General features: G+C 31.1%; 1 protein-coding gene across 1 annotated transcript; it reads right to left on the reverse strand.

Annotated features, from left to right (window-relative positions):
* Positions 1 to 2,877: 2,877 nt before the first annotated feature.
* LOC126780300 (uncharacterized) lies at positions 2,878 to 22,195 on the reverse strand. Its single transcript, XM_050504647.1, has 3 exons — positions 22,058 to 22,195; positions 18,784 to 19,078; positions 2,878 to 3,574 (listed from the first exon to the last, which is right to left on the reverse strand). Exons 2-3 carry the CDS (start codon positions 19,063 to 19,065, stop codon positions 3,089 to 3,091), a joined length of 768 nt encoding a protein of 255 aa, XP_050360604.1. The 5' UTR covers positions 19,066 to 19,078; positions 22,058 to 22,195; the 3' UTR covers positions 2,878 to 3,088.
* Between the last annotated feature and the right edge of the window lie 840 nt (positions 22,196 to 23,035).

Here is a 23,035-nt window from a genome sequence, read left to right on the forward strand (position 1 = left end):
GACCGTTTTTCGTATCTATAAATAAATCTCGCCGACATTAGTAAATTTGATACTTTTGAAATTAAAAAATATATTTAAAGAAATCATTAACATATAAAATAATACTATTATGTACTAAATTATAATGTCATTAGTATGTCAATTCGGACGTTCTTTTAACCTACTTTGTTGAAATTTAGCGTTCGATTATTTCAAAACTATTTTTTGAGCTTTATCTTGTTCTTACTTTTAATTTATATTTTAGATTATAGAAATATAATTTTTTTTCACATCACCATCTTAAAATATCATCAATATAATATTTATCTATAAAGAGGGCGCCGGGTCATTTGACCCAAATCGCATTTTTTGAGATCCTACCTACAAGTGAGAGAACAATATTCACTTAAGGATGTAATATTTACATAATTCCTGTACAGCTGTGATGTTACGTGTAACAGTAATTATGTAGTTTCAAACTCACGGCGACATTCGTTGTGCAAATAGTATTATTTAGTTATTTTACAATGCCCAAGCTTACAGATCGCCAAATATTAATAGCTTTATGATCTTTCAAATCAAATCGGTCGGTGGCTGTGAAGATGTGGAAAATGGTCGTGATATCGATGGAGAGCAGTGACGAATCAATTAATGACAACATGCCACTAGATTTCTGTATTTTCTGATAAAATTGTTTTGTGTGTCAATTTGTAGAACAGCCTACTTAACTGATAAGTATTTTTTTTAAGGAATACATGTAATATTGGTGAAAATCAAGTTTAATATGTATATAATAATTTCTGTTACAATATATTTAATGCTCCTTAACGCCATCTAGTATTGTACTGCTTAAACATTTAGATCGACTTATTAGATCTTGTTTTTAGTCGATGGCTACCTTCAACAGAAACTACCTTAACCTTCTAGGCTGATCGTAAGAAAAAATCTGCCTCGTTGGTCTAGTGGCTAGATGTAAGGCCGCTGGTCCCGCGCCTGAATTCATTCCGGTCGTGTCGAATTGTCGTCCCATCGGATTATGAGAGCTAGGGAACAAAGAGTGCACCTGTGTTTGCGCACACACTTGTGAATTATAATATCTCCTGCGCAGTTGGCTAATCTCTCTTATGATTGCCCACGTGACCGAAATCGGTCTGGAGGAAATTATTATTAAGGATAAAATTGGATTAAGAAGTTTTAGATTCGATCCAGGCTGATTTTACAGATTAGGAACAATAAAGTTTACACTAACACCGAACATTATTGTGTATAATAACAACATATTATTATTTTGAAAACCTAAAAAAACATAAGATAAATACGAAAATAAATAAATTCAGCATATTTATAGCGTATATTCGACTTATTGAATGTGGTATTAAAAAAGGCCTTCTCGCGAGTCCACTTCTAAAATTTACGAGTACCTATGGGTAGATACATAACATAATTATTGTATACACAAACAACCGAGACATAAACTATAATTAATTATTGTATTGAATTGCATAATTAACTAATTGTACCATGGCTAGTTCAATCAACATAAGCTTTTATGATAAAGAACATACTAGTTTTAACCCAGAGCTTTCATTCGGTTTAAATAAACTTTTAAATAGTATGCATATTTTTGTAGCTGCACAGAAGCTTAAATTGTCGAATGTATTGTATATGTTAGAACAAATACATCAATCGAACTAATAAAAAAACATAATGCGTTTTGGTATTTTTATCATTCGTTATGCGTTATTGGCCTTATAACCTGAACATGTAATAATAATATAATAATAATACTTTATTGTTATCCATTACAAACATATTGTAAAAAGTAGCGCTGTCTCCTGAACTGGTGTTACCTGTACGTCAGAAGTCAGCTCCTTCAGACTAATCCCCCCCCCCCATTAAAGTTATCTGGAAAGTTTTAAATTTAAAATAATAAACTTATATATAAAATAAAATTATTATTATTATCTGATATTGCCTTACTCAAATTTCTAATCAATTATCATCATCATCATATAAAAAAAATCAATCTAAGCTTACGTAGGAATATAATTGTACTCAATTACACATTCCACTATTTAAATATCACTTTTAATCTATTTATTCCATTCTTTATAATTCCCTAGTTAATAATCTCAACTTGATGCTTTTTTGGTGATACGGATATATTTGCACTTCAAATCTTTTCATTATATATTATAGATGGAAATTGATATGATTATTTTACTATGTATACAGTTGCAGTTAGCTAATATATCTGAATTATCCAATACATTATACTGTGACCTCCGACTCTCATATGTTAGATCCCAATCATAACGTGGAATGCGGAATCCCAAAAGAAATTAACCTGCTTCCTATACTATGTATGATGTTTGGATGTATACGTTCATATATTGGTATCACTGAATTAATCTCTTATTATGTTTGTGAATGTTAAAAAGAATACTAAGATTTTCAAATGGTGAGTAAATGAACGTATCTCGTATCAAATGAATTAAATATAATTTTTTTTAAATATCAATTTTAAAAACCATATATGTGCAAATATATTTTAACGTCTAATAAAATATAGTAAGTGTAAAAAAAACCATTTACGAATTAAATTCGTCATCATCATCATCATCTGAGGCGTTACAGCCGCTGGTGGGCCTTAGCCTGGTCCAGTAAATCTCTCCGGTTCGATCTGATTAATTAAATTCGTGCTTAAGCTATAATAAATATTATCCTATTGTTTATCCTATGTTTAAGTTATATATATTTCAGTGATTAATCTGAAATGTTCATGATATAGTGAATCAAAAAACCACTTTACAAAAATATCGGCTGCTTAATTTAAAATTGTATTTATAGCTTTTAAGTTTTAATGAAATGTTATAGTTATAAATAGACACAATGAAGTAATTTTTCAAAGTTTTATTCATTTTAGACTTAAATAAAACCAGGGAAATACAAAGCTTTATTCTGTGCAAGAAATATATAAGAGAAATATCGATTAGAACGTATTACATGTTCAAATGCAAAGGAATACACAGTTTAGCAATTCCGCCTATGCCCAAAATTACCTCTACTTAAAAGAGTATCGGACGTTTACGATAAATTTAATTGTTTCTTAGAAAGTGACTTGCTTCTTTTCTCGTTCAGCACGGATGCTTATCTTCGAAGATGAGACTGTCGTATCAGACGTATCTGTATCAGCTACGAGAGCTTTGAGTCTTGCAGCACGTTTCTCTCTTGCTGCAGTTCTCTCGCTTAATTCTGTCATTTCGTCTTCTAAGTCAGTCAGACGAGCTCTCGTTGCTTTCGCTCGCTGAACTGCAGCACTTTCATCGTCAAAATCTTTAACCGCGCTCCATTTTGTCAAAGAATTCTCCTCATTTATTCGGCGCGCAATACGTTTTTCTGTGCGTTCCTCGTTTTCTTTCAAAGCCCGTCGCGCATTGCTTACATCACTCTGACCGATACCAACGCTTTCTAGAATCTTATCGGAGATTTTCATTCGGTTCTCAATACTAGCAACACTATTTTCGAAGTCAATATCATCGGAAAATCTGGAAGTCTTCTTACCAGCGCGTAAACGTTTCAATGACTCTGTGATCTGAAAGATAAAAATGTATACATTAATTAAAATTTAGATGTCCTTAAGAAAAGGAAGCGTAATCTTTTGACTTATATGAACTTTCTTGTCTAAGGAGTGCAATAATTGCTTGTCACCACGGTCCTCTTAATAATACAATACAAAAGATGCCACCATCAAAGTTACAGCAATTTTTGAGCCACCTAGAATCCGAAGTTCATCTTTTCAAAAATATTTTTCAAAAAGACAGAAGGGTAAAATTAAGAGTGACAATTAGAGAGAAATGTAGACAAAGTCATTTTAAGTATGTCTTAGCACAATGGCTTCACTGATGCCCCAAGTCAGTAAGTAAATGCTGAAACAAACTGAATCGATGATAAATAAATTTGATTCGGTATGCGTTGATTTTCTTAAATAAGGTATACATTAAATAGTCGTTGTTCTCTATCTATACAAAAATAAATAAAATTAGATGTGAAATAAAAACATATAGAAAGATAGTAGATAATTTTAATTAGCATGTAATATTGAGATAATGTTGCCGAGCACCCATATTAAAAACATTTACAATAATATAGTAATGTGATCATCGCAACGCTTGGTGATGAACGATATTTTTTTCTTTCATTGCATTTTTGCTGCTAACATATCTTCCTTGATTAATTATGATTGATTTATATCTTCGCTTTGTTTTTTTTATAAATCGGCGGCGAATATGGAACAATCCAGCTATTATCAACTATAACGTACGTATTATTTTGATTTTCAACGTTATCGTTCTGCCGTTATCTTCTGTTCAGAGTGTAATCAGGCAACAAAGCACTCGGATAACGTTTGGAGTATTTATTTTCGATCATAAACGATGATTCTCGGTTGTGATTCCCACATGGTCCATGAATCATATTTATTCTCACAACTTCGCACAACTCTGGAGCTATTCTGAAATCGGAAATTTTTGCGTAAATTATGGTGTCAATTTCAACTGTTCTTATTCATATATCCTTCATCTAAGGGAAAATATTCACATGATGCAGCCCTCCTTTCTGCCACTCCACAAAGTATAGCCAGCATCGCACGTCTCAAAATACATGATACATACAATAAATTTCTTGAGTGCATTGAGTTTCTATTTGAATACTCGTGCTGTAATTTCGTGACGATCACTGGATGATTTAGTAACAGCTGCGTGATTTCGATCCATTTTCAGTGCTAGTGAAAGTGATAAAAAAGTTTGGTTGAAGGTATTGGCGAACATAGGTCATTGTATTTCTACATGTGCCTCGGACTTCCTACGTACGTTGCAGGCAAAATGGTAAGTTGGTAGACATTGATTGCATTACCATCTACATCATGCAGATAGATGTATTCTCCTGATCGCAATTTTTGCTGATTTAAGCGTATATAAGTCAGACGCTTCATCTCGATTTTGACATACATGTCAACGATGAACTGATGAAACAGTCTGCGGCATTTCAATAATATAAAAATTCATCGTGCTGACCTTTTCATTTGTTTCTTGAACTGTAAATTAATATTGAATTTTTAAAGGTATTTTCCCACTCTGAGGGGTAGAACTATTTATCGAAATTTAAATGCTATGATATTTGAGATGCAATTTTTCTAATAAAAAAAAATTAAAGTTAGTTCACAAGAGAGTGACTCGGTTATAAAGTATTAACAATATTGCTAGGTACCGGTTAATTTACTTCATTTCGTGATCAAAAAAATAAATCATCCTTTCTTCTTGGCTTTTTGGCCAAAAAGCTTGCTTGCTGCAGAAATGCTTGTAGCTTCTGGCTCTTGTTTGATCTTTCCTCTCATGCAAGATAATTCTTGTGGTTAATGTTGAAATCTCAAAGCATTGTAGTATTGACAAACGCTTCCGAATTCAACCGATACGTCCGCGTTTTAATCAATTGTTGGTCGTATATGAAAGCCAAAGGTTCATATCGAATAGATAAATTTGGCTGTCTGTTTTGTCAATGTTCCAAATGTACGTTATCTCTAAATAAGTAAGGCGAACTTTACTGTATCCGTTGTCCGGAGTTATAGTTGAACGCGCTTTCGAAAATTCTTATACGATTTGCCTCCAAATGCTGTCAACACTCTTCATCAGTCTCATTGACTCGACAATCATGTTTTTCTCTTGAGTTGCGCATACAGCGACCGATTCTTTACTTATTTTATTATAATTATTTATTTTATATATATTTATAATTTTTAATTTTATTATTAGCCTTATTGGTGAAATTTTTCCAAAGACACCAAAATAATCCTTGCAGCACACTACTAATAATACTATGTTATATTTTGTTAACCTAGGAAATATAATGAAAACATAATGGAATCACTTCATTCAAAACTTACATTTTTTTTCTTTTGACCGTTACGTAAGCACGCACCAGCAAAACTCTAAAATTGTGCCTCATTTTATATTTAATTATTTATATTTAACTCAATATCAATACGTCAATCAATTTTTTTCTTATAAAAATACCGTTTAAATTTTTGACATTTCCCGCAGATTTTTCATAAATTTTTGTTCATACAAAGTTTGTCCTGACAATCACAAACACACCACAAAAAAGCTAAATCGAATTAATAATAAATAGCGATAAAGTGCGACGGTTAATAAAACAACTGGTATTAACAAAAATAAATAATGCGCCTTGAGTCGAAAAAAAAAGAGTCGGATTTTAAATATGTTAATAGTGTGAGATCATGGTTAGAAATTCCATAGGCTAACTGCAAGTGATTATGTATTTCATTTAAAAAAAAGAGAAGTTATTTGCTGGGAGTTCCTGGTGCAATCTCCATTGGACATAGCATAGCTATATACATATATTTAAATTTTAACATAACTATTTTTACAGTTATTGTGCGAAAATTAGCTAACTTACAATAATTATATTATAATTGGAAAAAGAGATTATATCTAAGATACTTCATACCCGAAATTTATAATACTCATTAATTTAGTTATAATAATTATAGTTTCATATTTAAATATACATACCGATACTTTTTTTACCAATATTTATCGAAAAGCCTTACGGAATATTAACATTAAACAAATGAGAAAATAATTACTCATTCCTCAAGCGATAACCTTTCAGAGCTGAAATAAAACTGGCGAATACCGGACAAGAAAAAATTACATTAATGTTTTAATGTATTTTTAATGAAGTACATGTTGAATGAAGTGAATGTTTTTCTCTACTCGTAAAAAGGATTCAATTTTTTTTGTCATATTACGAAACTATTTAAATAATAACCGATGTTATTCATACATATATAAAAATATAAATTAATAACGTTTATATAATACAAGGATGAATATTTCACTCATCAGTTATTTATAGTAAAAATGGTATTACAATTATTCTTGATGAAAAAAGTAGATCTGTCACTTTTACAATTACTCAAATTGAATTATTTGTCTTACACGAGTACTTTTACTATATCAGTTTTCTTAAATATTTCGTTAAAGATAAAAAAAACTTTGCCTTTCGCTTATCTCGATCTAATTGAACCGATTTCCTCTTTTACCTTAAGGATATAGTTAACTATAACTTGATTATTATTGATTTTGAATAATAAACATCCTATAATTATAAATATCGTATTAAAATGGAAACCTGTTTTCTTAAGAATAAATATTTTATAAAAAGAAAGCTGCTAGTTGCAAATATTAGATACTCCCATTTCATTAATACATTTCGCTTAACGATTATGTTGATTAGAATAGAAGATGCAATCAATCGCTTAAGTTTCTCGAGTGATTTTAATACTCGTAACTTTGTTTTTTTATGCTGATATATTTTTCATTATTAGAAGTAAATCGAATGGTATTTCATATTTGGTCGATAATACGAACGAACATTGGTAATTGATTGGCATTTGTTAATGAGCGATACTGCCGCAATTTGCCGCTGTCTGCGGTGAAGTATCAGTATGCGGTGGTCATACCGGACCAGGATAGTTCGATGTAAATGAAGCTATACAAATGCCATCAACCTCATATGAGTATGCAGAGCAGTGGAAATAATAAATAGTGAAATTCGTCAGTTTCGATGGACGACAATAGAACGTAACGCTTTGACACAGATCCTTTTGATAAAGTTGTTGATTAAAATGGTAATGATTCCGTGTGCCCTACACTTATGTCAATGTAAATACAAAATCATTTTATCGCATGATATTTCATAATGTTAAAATGAGGTCCTAACTATGACGTTACAATCCCTTGACACCATACTGCCGTGTGTAATGCGATTGTAAATAATTCCTATATGGACTCGTTAGTTTACAATGAAAAAGTTTACTTGCAAGCCTCATACAATAGAGCTTTATAACTGACTTTTGTACATTCGCGTGATATATTTGTTTGTATGAAAATCGAAATCGCGCTCAATAGAAAGAATAGACTTTTAACTAAAACATGTACATTTAAATAAAAATTTATATTAATAGTAACATTTTACAGAAGTATATTATGTAAAATATGTACGTATACGTTCTAAGAACCTTTATGGTATTTGATATTAATTTCAGTTCTGATATATTGTTAGTGTATACTAATGATATACACTTGTATTTATATTATATGTAAAATAATCTTTAATCTTCATACAATATATTCAGAATGAATAAAATTTGAATGGCTTTCATTCGGCTATAATCAGGTATTTATTTTTTTAAAACATAAAACGCCGTGCGACGGTATATCGTTTTGTAATTATGAATATTCAATTATTTATTTACTATATCTTTTTTAATCTTATTAAATATTTAGAAATATTTATTAATTTATTCTATAAGTAAAACAAAAACACACTACGCATTACAAATTTATAGAAAAAACACGGTGTCTAAAAGATTGTCCTTTGGCATTGTACCCAAGACACTGGCGTTATTGCCTCTCTGCGCCACTAGACACAGCCTTTGGGCTTAATAAGCGCCAGCTCTTGGGTCACCATATGTGTGAACCAGTTTCTTAGAGAGATAATTGTTTTATTATCAGACGACCATGGACCCAATGTTTCAAAAGCCAGCTCCGCAAATTTATATTCGTTGGATAAAAGTGAATATTTGCGGTGTTTGAGTATTTGAGCTACTAATGTTGCTTCATCATCTCTGCATAAACCGTTCGGTTCTAATGTAGCAGGAATCGATGCTGCGATCAAAGCCTGACATGGCGATATGCATGACCAGCGCTTATAATATATATACCCTATATATAATTAAATTTTAATTGGAGAAAATGTAACTGTTGAAAAATGGGTTCACACAAATTCGTAATATAAATTGATACATTTCTTTGCGTGTTCTTTGTTTAGTCTAAAAATGAATTCGTCTATTGATATGTGCTGTCAGGGTTTTATAGGATTTGATTATACCCTTATTATATCCTTTTTGTCACATCATCCAAGTGTCGTCTCTTAATTTATATTGTATGTTATAGATAATTGTAAGCATAGTTAGCTTATAATAAATCTAGCGAGACTTAAACCCGAAGATGAAAATAATGAAAGGAGTTTTCAATATATAATATAATTAAATGCTTTTTAAATTAATACCAGTACTTTTATAAATAATGACACGATTATTTATTTAATTGCTAAAATTATAATACTAATATTATATTAATTATTTGAAAATCCGGTCGCTATTACAAATAACATGGACAAATTAATATAATTTGCTCCGTACCTTACCTAACGTGCAACGTGTACGCCGCAGGCGAATGGCCGCGTGTCTTTAGCATAAATAATTTCATCGATGTCATATATCGATATGGCAATCGTTATGTCTAGTTAATTAATGTATTGTTTTTATTATAAGCTGAAGCTAATAGTTAATCACTTAATCGAAACGACCAACAGGAACTTCAAACTGTCTTTTCTTTCAATAACAGCTTTTATTGGTTTTATTAAGGTCTCATTAATTGTTGTTAAGGTATATTTTATTTATTAAATATTTGTTGTCATGGAAATACTAATATTCTTATTTTACCCTCATTATAATAGCCGAAATAGCCCAGTGGTTATACATTAACACGTGAATCTCAAACTTAGATGCAAGCACAACAGAGGTCGGCGAAAGATGAGTCGACGTTACAATGTAGTTGATTTTCATTTATTTACTTCGCTGTAAATTTTAAAAGTTAGACATTAGGAACAATTAAGTAAGTAATTATTTATGTGATGTTAATGATTGTTTGCGTCGACACTTAGAGTTAATATAACGTATATATGTTTATAAATTTCCTTTAATGGTAACCGTAATATACTCGTGGAACAAGCTATTTTGGTTGTATCGATTATCTGTTATTTTACCATCAACCACCACAATGTACTGCTACTAATGTTCCGGTTTGAGACAACGAACAGGTATACAGAATATTAGATTTGATCCCACGTTAGCGGTACTAAGAAGGTGTATATTTTTAGTATGCAGTGACTTGAATTATTTATTTTCGGTTACGGGACGCTCGGCTGATGAGACATAAAAAATTATAGACATCGAATTATTATTAAAATATTAAAGAAACCAACAAATAAATATGGAGTTCATAAAACTATATGTTTTTATAATAATTATTATAATAACATTTAACAATGAACTATATCTTATACGTGCAACACACACACACACACACACACACACACACACAAGGGATTCGAGAACGGCGTCAGAGGCATGGCGGTATAAGAGAACGTCATTTCGTTAGCCGTGTTGGCGTACGTTTCGATCTTAGTGCGGAGGCGCGCCAATAGATGTTTTGTTTTAGTTTGTGGCAGGCAAATTGAATAATCTCATGAGTGAAATAGTACAGGTATACATGTACATATATCGGATTTTTAATAGTGGAGTGACAGTTAAATTCTGATAAAAGACCACAGATTGAAAATCTGTCTATCGATTAATATAATTCGCGCGCGATCAGAATGGGATGGTGGTCCGTTGGTGATGTAGGCGGTGGTTATCATTTCTTACAATGCCTATGTCTATGGGCGTTGTTGACTACTTATCATCGGGTGGCTCAAATGCAAGTCCACCTACCTGTACTATAAAAAAAAAATTATTGCTTAGTGTACGTTATTGTTCGTAATTTTACTCCATTATCTTAGAGATTTATGATTGTACATTATCTTAGTGATTATATAGATCTTTATTAGAAAGAGAGGTACAATTTTTAAAGGTCCATCCATAGACATAAACAGTTTTATTTTGTCCCCCTTAGGCTTCGCTCGATAATTGTCATTTTCGATATACAAAGTTCCATCCCATTTTTTTAGAATATAAACAATCTAAGGACGATTTAAAATTTAATTGTTGATATGATATCGATTGATACTAAATACAATAACATTCTGTCCAATCGGTAAAGGAAATGAAAAAAAAATGATATTGGTTTGCTATCAACGTGACAGAGCGTGCACGAATTGTAAGTAGTACTAGTAGTAAAGAACGACTTTTTTTAAATCTAGAGGCAGTTCTATTTTTTATTGTTTCAAATAAAAAAGAATAGTTTTCAAAGGTGCTTGTTTACGTATAACGTTGAACGCACCTTCCTTCGCTTGCGGCTATAAATCTTTAATCCTGGCTTCATTATTATCTCTTCGTATTTTGCTAACGTATCATATTTATATTGAGTGTAACTTATTACTCTTTGTATTAAGAGAGGATACCCTCGGGAGAATTCCAATGGTTCTATGTTGATGACCTTGTGTAATTACTTTGAGTAAGGTGAAAGGGCGATAATTAGTATGAAAGCACGACTTTTTCTTACTCTAAATGCTTAACTTAAAAGAAATTCGTAATATGACTTCAATATAATATAAACACACGTACATATATATGTTTTTTCGAAATATAATCCAAGAGGGGGTAAAGTGGCTATTGGAAGTAAACTATTCGAAATCATATTATAAAATATAAATAATAAACGAAGTATCAAGTGGTCACTCATTGTCATTTTAGATTTCTGATAGTTGGTCGTTAACGAATGAAATTCCAACTATACCCGCACACTTTCTCGAACATTTATTTTATGAATTTATAATTAAATAAATCCATTCAATAAATAAAACAATGAATTTCGTTAGTAAGATGAAATACATTTCTCTTTTTAATATAATATATAAATAAATATATTGCGCTTCGCACAAGGAAATAAAGAGTGGCGGTAGAGACGGTATAAGTGCCAATTGCCGTCACGATATACGATCTTACCCCAAGACGCGCAAATAGATGTCTCACAAAAAATAATCATTGAGTGAATATTTAATATGTTAGAGGGAGGGATAGGACCCCTTAGGAGAGCACCGCTGAGCCACAAGCGATACGTTTATCAAAACGATCCCACAGCCTCTCTGATCCGTGCCGAGGAGGGCCATAATAGTTTTAGTGATAGTAGGCCATACTGATTTTAGTGGTAAGAATCCCATATTACCCGGTAAAAAGGGTACCTTTTGAAGGTTTCCACTGCGTGAAAAAAGGGTGGGATAGGAACACAAATTTTTTAACACTGTAGATCACGCACTAGAATAATCGATAAGGCACTAAATAAAAAAGGGCAATGAATAAAACCAACAGAAATTGCGCAAAAACTAGGACACAAAAAGTACTAAAAACTAGGACGGTATTTACACGGTATCATTTTTATATTGAATAGTTTCACCTTTTAACTGAACTGTGAATGGGACAAAAAATATCAGAATTTTGTTTCCATTTTTTTCTGTGCCTGGATTCACTCTGGATGAATCATCGATCCGGTCAATGATTCTTTCGTCAAATGTTAATAGGGGTCTATTTGTTTCATCGTTCATTTTAATTATTACTTTACATTTAAAAAAAAAAAGCGTCACGGGTTTTTACTAATCAAAGGCAGTCTTCAGGTTGCTGTTTGTTGCAGTTGTTTGTACTTGACTTGATTTGACTTTACCGCTATTGCAAATAACGATATACAAGTTATTAATTATTTATTATTTGATATACATTTATTGTGTTTTGCAATGAAATAGCAGTTCATTCGCTTTTTAGAAAGTGCCTTTGTTGTCTAAGGATCTATTTTTAGTATAAAATCTTGGAAATTATAAAATTTATAAAATCGGCGAAGCAGTCTCTTCCAGACAGCTTTAATGCACCCACATTTATTGTACGCACGATTACCATATACTCGCTAGTCACACCGATCACGAGCGTGACTCCGTACCTATGCCGTACCTTCACTCTTGAGTCATTCCTTTTCCGACTATTGGGTCGTCGGGAGGGGTTTTAAACGTTTGCGAGTCGTTTCGCTTTGTCGCATTTTCATCAATATCCACGACGCCACTTGACAATGTAGTGACCTGCAGCATGTCCTATTATGTCTGGGCCATGGTGATATTACACGCGGAGACGTCAGATTCTTAGAGTCTTACTTAATGTAACGCTTCATTGCATTTGTGGCATTACTGTAGGATACTTTTATACTTCCTTACATTTACTACATTAGTTGTTTGGGTGAGTGCTTGTAACTTTATGAATGCGTTTGTTAATTTTCAATTTTTAGTTAATTGTCAATGAGATTTGGTGGATCGACTAGTCCCATATCAGCTTTTGTCCTATTGTTTTTGGATGGATGTGGGCTTTTCTTCAGGCAACAATCCAGTTTCTTTAGGACAACATCAACCATTCTTACTGCACCCTCCAGATTTTTCTGTTTCCTTTTTTGTGCTCCAGATAATGCCTTTTCAAGGACACTAAAGTTATTTTTAAAATTATGTATTACAGATCTTTGTTTGGTCCCTCTGTGAATCGCCGTCTCTTTGGCTTGTTGTCCGATGAATGAAATATGAGTGCGATTGTTTTATTTCGTAGTCGCACTATTTTATAGCGTTGGTCAGTGATTTCTATTTTGCCCAATGTATCGTAAGTTTTGCGCATCAAGACTGTTCTGGAAGCGCTGCCTTTGTATAAAACCACTAGGTCAGTTGCCACTAACTCACTTTTAGATTTGTTGGTGATGCAGAAGCATATTTCTAGTTTTTTAGTATGGTAACCCATAACGAGGGCCACAGTCAGTCCAGGTAGAGCAGTCTCTACCTGGACTGACTCTAAACTGTCTGCGCTTGTTAATATGAATAGTTACAGACAATGCATGTTATGTATTTCGACTTCTGTGCGTAGGATGCGCTTTGCATAGTAAGGTTTTGTTCTTTTTGATAAATTTCATGTACTTATGAAGTTCTATGGACAACTTAACTTCGATTCTGGTTTCCACGTCAAAGCGAAACCGATGGAAGCGTGGGCAGTCCTGAACCAGGTCCACAACAAAATGGGATTTTAAATACAAATAAAATCGACCGTTTTCCTCATTCATTTCCCGAGCAACGATATGTGTTAACAAATTAGAGTTAATCGACATTGTATTGATTAATGATAAAAAAAAAACAAAATATGGCAACCTGGATCAAAGCCCTTTGATTTACTATGTCGGCAATTATAGGCAGTATATTCTCTTTTTTATATTATACTAAAAACACGAAGTGCTGTTTTAATATTTTGATTTGACAATTGGAAACAAAGCGTTATAAAAAAAATATTTATATATATTAGCTCAAGTTTAATTTAAGTTAGTATTTCAAAATAAGTATTTATAATTATCCGTATATACAAGACAAACTTGGCAGACATTGCCTTGCCTACCTATCTACCCGTTCACCATGTGTCAAATGTCTTCGCGAACGAATAAACAACATATAATATATATATGTTGCTCTATCTAGCATTGATTAACGAGAAAATGGGTATAAAAGCCTTTTTTGTAAAAAGACATCCTACCGGTTGTCTAGCACGATATACCGGAGTGCGAACTTAAAAGTTTGAAATATTAAGCTGAAAAATAATAATACAAATATTTTTATTATGAAAAGACCTCTTATATTCTACAAGACAAGAATTTACTTGAATTTCATTATAATTGGATACAGAAATAGAGACGTGATTGCGTTCTAGTAATTAGTTAAGCCCTGAAGATATTATGCATCGCGTTGAATGCGTCTTTCGTCTTCACGATACTGTTTACACAGTATTAGATTTCTATTTACAAATGTTAATTATATTCTTGTTTATTTCAATATTACAGAATGAATAAGCAAAAGAAGCAAACATTCAAAGCGTTATCTACAATATTGCTTGGTCTACTATAATATAATGCGCTTATTTGTAGGAGATAATCTCAGAAATTTATGAACAATTCTTAAAAATTCAACAATGTATCGCAAAAAAATTATTCTACAAAAAAGTCCGACATAACTACGTTTGGTTGATTAATTTTATCAGAAAATATCCATAGACCATAAGGTCATTAGTCAATCTTAAGGTCATTTGGATAAAATTGAAGTGTTTAAAATATCAAAATAACTGCCTAACTGGTTGTTCCCACTAATCTCCGAAAAGGCAAGAACGATTTTAACAGATCTTTCATTTTCAGGTAGCTGATTTGATAAGTTGTAACAGGCTACTTTTTTTTAAGAAAAAGGATTAGGCTCCGTGCAAAAAAAATTTAAACCCATGAAATTTAAAATCGCGGCGTGAATTTAGTTATGAATAAAAGTAATGTATATATAAATAATACTATTTCTCATTATCTCTAGGTAAATAAAAAATCATTAATAAAATGATATAACTGTTTAAATAATAAAATTAAACTGAAACATCTCTGTAACTCGTAGTATTATATATTATTTGCACCTTAATTTCAACGTATTATTTACTTCAGTGTTAATGTTGCATTTGCGGTAAAGGTTCTCGTACAGATGAAAAATCTGGATTCCGAGATTTATTTATTATATTATATACGTCAGAGAGATTTTGATGATCATGACATGATCGACATATGCATCGAATTAATTTAATCCGTTGTACGTCATTATTGATATATTCTAATAGCATAATTCTGTAACAATAACATAATATTTTTCTTTCCAAACAATATAAATATTAAAACTATTTAAATACTCATTGTGTCACAATAATTGTCTTACATTTTAAGCAGCACATGTTTTTTTTAATAACTGTTACACACAAATAGAAATGAATTCATGCGTATACCATTGTATTTATTAAAAATAGATGTGATTCGATATGTAAATATTTGACCAGACGAATGATGCCAAAATCGAATATAATATTAGTTTATCTGACACCTACACGGCTATGAGTAACGAATGCAATCGAAATTAATCAAGTATCATATACTTATACGCCCAATTAAACTTATGCGAGGCACGTGTAATGATACTTAATTAAGATTTAAAATAGTATACAAAAAATTGTTTGATTTCGCAAATAAAATTGAATATTGCTGTTATCAAAAAGAGATTCTATTTTGAAAATTATTTTTAATTTAATTACTATTCTTACTTAGCCGAGATGGCCCAGTGGTTAGAATGCGTGAATCTTATCCGATGATCGTGGGTTCAAGCCCGGGCAAGCACCACTGTATTTTCATGTGCTTAATTTGTTATTATAATTCATCTCGTGCTTAACGGTGAAGGAAATCATCGTGAGGAAACCTGCATGTGTCTAATTTCATTGAAATTCTGCCACATGTGTATTCTACCAACCCACATTGAGGCAGCGTGGTGGAATAAGCTCCACAACCTTCTCCTCAAAAGGGAGAGGAGGCCTTAGCCCAGCAGTGGGACATTAACAGGCTGTTACTGTACCGTTACTGTACTATTCTTACAACACACCCAATTTTGATTGTATGTAACTAGAAAAAAATCGAAAAGCAAATTATTATTTACCTGGCAAACAGCGTAATAGAATAAGTTTTGCATCGTTCATCTCAAAGGAAGAGCAAACGTTTGAAGCAGTTACACATATCGAAATTAGTTAGGTTATTCAGTGCGCCGTAATAAATGAAGCAAGTATAACATTCCTTAACCATAAATAATATCAAGATGAAAATAGAGTTTTAAAATTTCCTTTAAAGACATTAAACTGTTATAGTCTTATAGAGAATTTTTATCATAGTAAAATACCCGCCAGACAGCTTCCTTATTGCGTTGGAAAAATTCACTTAATATTTGAAAGTAATACCTGTTGCCCACGCTTTCGTGCGTCTGCTAAAAGCGGTAATCATGTAAAAGCTTTATTTAACCTTTTAAAGAAACGTATGCGACGATTGCTCTTTTAGTTGGAAAATATTAACAAGCGATAAATATATGTTTTATATGTTAACGTCTGGATATTATTTTAATTACGCAGCGATTTGTCGGTTCACTTCAATGAGTTGACATTTGGTTTTTATTCGAGACCTTGCGGTACTGACTTCCTGCAAAATTAAACAACATTTTCGAAGGTGTCAATATATGATTTGTTAATTTGAATAAAGCTGTAATTTATTTCCACAATGACTGCCAAAGAAATTGGATGCATTAAAATCAATCAAACGGAACGAAGTTTTGTATGAAACGTAAATTATAAACATTCCAAAATGTCTTTTACTTTATTTCCAAATTATTATAATTTAAAAAAATATATATAATATACTAAATTATGTTGTTTGTTTTAAATATATTTTAATTTTTGATATAAATCAAAAAGTATTTACATATTTTTGAATATTTTAAAATCAGTATGAAAAATATGAGTAGATTGATAATAGTATTGAAAACATAAAATTATGAATAAAGTTTAGTTTGCTTCCAACAAGTAACAATGAAACTATTTCCTAAAATATTTTTTTTGGTTAATGTTTAAATAAACTATTAAAAATTAAAGTCGATTTTGGAGAAAAGATAATTCTAATCAACGTTATTGTGTAATCACTATTATACATAATATAAGACAAAGTATGTCGTCTGTATCTGTATATCGGAGCTTTATTGGTGCGCTGCGTAAATCAGCAGGGTCGTAATTTTACGTATTACGATAAAAGAGTTTTAAGTAGACCATTATACAACTGTGCAAAGCCGGAACGGCTAGTACTTTTTTAAACATTTTTGATGCCATTCAATCTTTCTATTACAAAGCAAGGAAAATTTTTTCAGACTTGATAATTGGTAATTGATTTTGTCCATATTTTCATACCGAGGATTCCAAACCGTTGAAGCGTATTCGTGAAAATAACAAGTGAATTGTACAAGATGATAAAAAATATATATTTAAATGTATAAAAAAAATTCCATGTCGATATAAGAATTGATTTTTGAACATTAACTAATAACAGTTTTTCAAAGAAATCTACAAACCCTTACGTTACGAATATGTTCCTATTTTCAAGAGATTATTTTTTTTGTTTGAAAATATATGTAACGCTTTTGCTGAAAGCTTCTTCAATATAAACAACTTTTCCATATATTTTGCTAAAAGTATAAAATATATATTATGAAGATACACATAATATTTGGTTAAGCATTTTACATGTAAAATATAAAAAAAAATACATAAGTACTATAAAATTACTTGAATGTTAATTTAAATTTAAGAATAAAAAGACAAAATTATTTTAACAATACTAGATCGATTTAACCTTATACACACATTTTTGTCGCTAAGGTAGAAATTTAGTAGTAAAATTATTCTCGGATGAAGAATATGAAATACCTTTGAGCACATTCCTTTTATCCGTCCATAAGTTAGAATGCAATAGATAAAATACTGGACGTTACGAGTTTGAACGAGTTAAGGACGTGTAGCGCAAAGGATCAAACATATTGTATAAAACGCTTTTGAGCAACGTCACATGCGGCCCTCGCTGAAATTATGTTCGAAACACAATACGCGATATATTACAAAATTCATCTTGCTTCATAACTATGTTATGAGTTTTATTTCAACGAAAGTACATTTTATACCATGCTTTGTACCTAGACGGTTATTTGTCTATAATAACTATAGATTTTAATGACTTGACCTTTGATATAAAATAACGACAGTATTCTTTTCATCACTATATTTATGTCACTAAGCAGCTTGGTCTTGCAAATGGAATTTGCTCACAGTTATATTATGGTCGGTGACAAAATATTATAAATAAATCGCTGTGTCGAAAAAAATTCTAAGATATGCCAATCTTCAGAAAAGCATGGTACATGCTGCAATAAATTCATGGTGATTTAAGTAACTTGTACTGTTGTACTTGGCACTGTTGTAATTAATTAAAATCGATGTAAAATCGCTACTGCAAAAACCTAGAACTATATTAAGATAATTAAATAAGCATGTCTTACGTCGTCAGTCAAGTCGTCATCTTCGAAAGCAGAGGATAGAGGCTTTCCTCTTGTTGCGCGAGCACCTCTTGAATCAAACAAATCGTCTTTTACTGATTCAACATCATCAAGCGCACTTCGGATGCGGTTTTCAACATCTGACCTGATCTTCTCCTTATCGGGTTCTCTAGCAAGTGGCACTTTACCGTCGAGGCGATCTAAAACTGGGCGGTAGTAGCTCTCTCCTTTGTCATAGTTGCAATCATAGACGCGAGTGCGTCTTCCTCTGCCTACGCGACTCATAGTAGATTTTTTTCTGTGAATTACAAAGAAAACACGCTTTAATGTATGTTTGAATTAATCTTTTATTAGTAAATTGAGAGTACGTTTTATTTCTATAAGCTTTTAAAATCACGGTGAAAGGATTTCAATGTCGAAATAAATAATCATTATGTCCATCCTTATGTTATATTCAAGTGTAAATGAAAAAGCCTGTAAACAACTCACTGCCACTGCAATCGTAATTTCCGTGTGAAAGGATGGAGAAAAAAAAACCTATTGCGGAATGATAGATAATGATAGATGAATTACCTGTCCCTTAAAACAGTATACTAATAATCCTATAATTTTCCCTTTCCACCGCTACTCTACTACTATAGGTTGGTGAATAACATCCAAACAAGTGCAGAATTTCATCCGTCTATTGGTATTATTTTGATATTTTTATTTACCGCCGTGCATATTACAAACTATCCATGATAGCATGTTAGAGCTCTTGCTCAGATTTGTTCCCATTTTTTTAATATTGATTCATATTCTCTCCACTGAGCCATGGTTAGTTTTGGACGAACTTTTTCATTTATATCTCTTGAAGAAAGAGTGAAACGAATATTTAAGATTAAGATTTGAATTTTTATGCCTTGATTTACTAACTACTTAATATAATATACGGATGTACTAGGTATAATTTTATCCAGCTGTTAATTAGCACAACGATCCCAAATGGATATTAAGACTTACGATTCAAATTTGGTTTTGCGTCAAAGGCGCTCAGATTAATAACGTAAGTGCGTCTGTGAGAGTGTTTAGCCATTCAAATGAGACGCGGCTCATTTTATATCCCGGCTTTTGGTTTTCTCGCTAATATTAGTTTTGTTATGGAAGGCTTTGTACTCAAAAACGCGACAATTTGAAGTTGTTAAATTTTCGAGAAGCTTAAATATTTAACTTTTCCAATTAAGTAAATTACTTTTTTAAAAGAAAAGTAAATATATAAATATATATAATCGAACGTATGCAATAGAATACGTTATGGAAAATGAAATACGTTTTTTGTTTTATATTTAACTTTATCATAAATATCTTAATTGGTAAAACAAATACCTAAAATATCGCTATTGATCAATTTCAAGCAAAGTTATTGTAAAAATAATATGAATACTATAAATTCTAAAACCATTATTCAACTTTAAATGAAAAGACAGCTTTATGCGATCGGTTGTTTTTCTATCTACCTGTTATGATTTTATTTCTGCATGCGGCGTGCTTCTATTTCAATTGCTTGGCATTTCAATTTCGCTAAGATTAAATTCCGGGTAGTTTTGAGTTTCACTTAATTTAACGAAAAGGATTGGTTTTTTGACTATGCCATTGTGAAATACAATCCCGTTTCACATTCCGAATAAGGAGATTTAATCAGAGTGGAATTGTTTTCTTGCCCGAACACAAACATTAACAGCATTTAAAAAATATTGTGTACTTAACTTTTTTGAGTATTTATGTATAGCGCGTAGTTTTATATAGCTATGGCTATATAAAACTTAAACGCAGTAACACAAAGGAGGACTAGTTGCAAAGGTCAACTGGCTGAACTAAATGTATTATTACCAGATAACACATCAATATAAGCCATGAATAATAGATATTTATGCTTGCATAATTAACCCATATATATATAACAGAATTTTCTATACATAGATCTGATTTTTTAAATTAAATTAAAAATTATGACTAAACGTTTAAGGTTTTTTTTTTAATTAATAACCATTATTAAATGAACGATATAAAATATGTATGCATTTTTTTCCAATAATATAAAATTTTAATTAAACTATATAAAATTAAATAAATATTATAAAAAAAATAATTTCCATATTTAGTTTTATTATTTATTTATTATTATTAATTATTTTTATTTTTGGTACCCATTAGCCTTGTCAACTTGTTTGGGTGCTGATAAAAGAAAATAAAATTAAAAAATCTAATGGATGATACATATTCATGATATATTTGTAAAATTAATAATACTCCTTTTTATTCATTGTCAAAATCGAAGTCAGCTAAAAGTTTTTAATATAAAGCAGAAAAAGTTTTCAGATTTAGGTCAAATATTAATTAAAAAAACGTACCATATGTCGTAAAGATAATGCAAATGAACTCGTACATTTGAAATAATTTAGATAAAATAATAGTTGCCTGCATTCCTACATAAGATGAAAATGTTTATGACTATCGTAAAAGCCGTATTGGCAACAATACGGGATCATCATTGGAAACTACGAAACAGAAGCTTTCAGAGTCACGTAATATCCTGTTTCAGTCGTTAATGCTAACTCGTTAATCACGTGCTAATAATAACATAATAAACACACAGGAAAAACGTTCATGTTTATATATAACATAAGACAAAAAACGATATAAACACATTTTGACGTAATCCAGTTAAGATAAAAGATGCGCGCGATAAATAAATGAAATGTTTGACGTAAGAGCAACGATGTAGTTTTGCTTGAGATATTTTTTATTGAACGAATATTTTATAAGCAGTATTTAAAATTTAAATAGATGAGGAATTTTAATTTTTCATATTATGAAAGGGACGTTGTTTTTCACATGCGCATCGATCATTTACACCTGATGGATGATTCTTCTAGAGCACCGACGTGGACGAAGAGTGGAACAAATTCCAAAATAGATATCGCAAACATTCGATATGGGGATATTTTTAGTTACGAAACCCGGTTTTTGTTCGGTCATGAGTATTGTAATATGCACTCTGCGAATGATATTCGGTGAGACTGAAATACACGGTTACTCGAATTTGTAAGCACTTTCGGAAGAAATAAGTTTTAATACAATTAAAAATTAGATATGACCAGTATTGTAAACAAAACAATCACTTGATAATATTACGATTGAACGTCGCACAGCAGTAAATTGGTGCGTATATTTGGAATTCGCAAACACAGCGTATATTAATTTATGATGATTTTGTCAAAATAATATATGCACTGACCTGGTGCGTGTAAAGGCGCTGAGAAGGCAGATGAAACTGGGCAATCTTGAAGCGACTGTGTCGGCGCGTGAGCGGTGTGGGCGAGACTATGTTTAACCGTGAGCCATACAGAAATATACTGACTTTTGTTTCGACTGATTTCCTACTCTCAAAAGAAACAGTCCTTAATGCATAGATAGGTGATATGATTAATTTCACAAGCATTGTTGATGCCGTATTCTAGTTTAGCTCGTTTATCCGTTTGACCATAACCTTTTATTGTATTCATATTTGACAGTTTCATGTTCTTATAACTAATAAATGTTATAAAATGATAGTAATAATATATATAGTACAAACATTAGGTAATTTATAAAAAGTAAAATATTGATATACAAAAATAAGTTTATTATAAATAAATAGAAAACTGCGTATACGATTTCTAAAAATATTTGAACGGTTTTCAATATTTATACACGTGTATAATGCTGCATGGTAACCTGCGTCCCGCATAAATAAATTAAAAGAAAACAAAGAGTATTTTATATGATATGTCTTTAGAAGTTAACTGAAAATTTGTATTATAGGTACTTTAGGACAAAAATGGTTATTATACGATATAATTATTGAATAATCTGAAATAGTTAAAAATATATGTAATAAGCAAACAGTTTAAAGATTAAAATAACTCAGTTCAGTACAAGTATCTGTTATGAGTATAAAACTGTTCGTTTGATTCTCAAATGAACATCGGGTGTGTGCCGGATCGTTAAAAATGTATTACCGCGGATACGGATCTTAACTTTCTTATTTATTATTGGTAACTTGCTTCTTAGTGGTATGGTAAATCACTACGCTAATTATTTGCAATATATAGGTGCCAAGTATTTGATTTTAAGAAATAAAAAATAGTCGGAACGAAATTTAATAGTTTTTCATTGCTACCTAATCGCCTATAGATATAATTTTAATCTATTAATTGAATAATAAGAAAGTAAA

The sequence above is a fragment of the Nymphalis io genome, chromosome Z, assembly GCF_905147045.1.
Source record: "Nymphalis io chromosome Z, ilAglIoxx1.1, whole genome shotgun sequence".
Classification (NCBI taxonomy): Eukaryota; Metazoa; Arthropoda; class Insecta; order Lepidoptera; family Nymphalidae; genus Nymphalis; species Nymphalis io.

What these genes read in the sequence shown, in the direction of transcription:
- LOC126780300 (XM_050504647.1), bottom strand. Translation starts at nt 19,065, where the DNA reads ATGAGTCGCGTAGGCAGAGGAAGACGCACTCGCGTCTATGATTGCAAC. An exon ending in ATGACGACTTGACTGACGAC is followed by an intron (nt 3,575 to 18,783) that starts GTAAGACATGCT and finishes TTTATCTTTCAG; the next exon opens with ATCACAGAGTCATTGAAACG.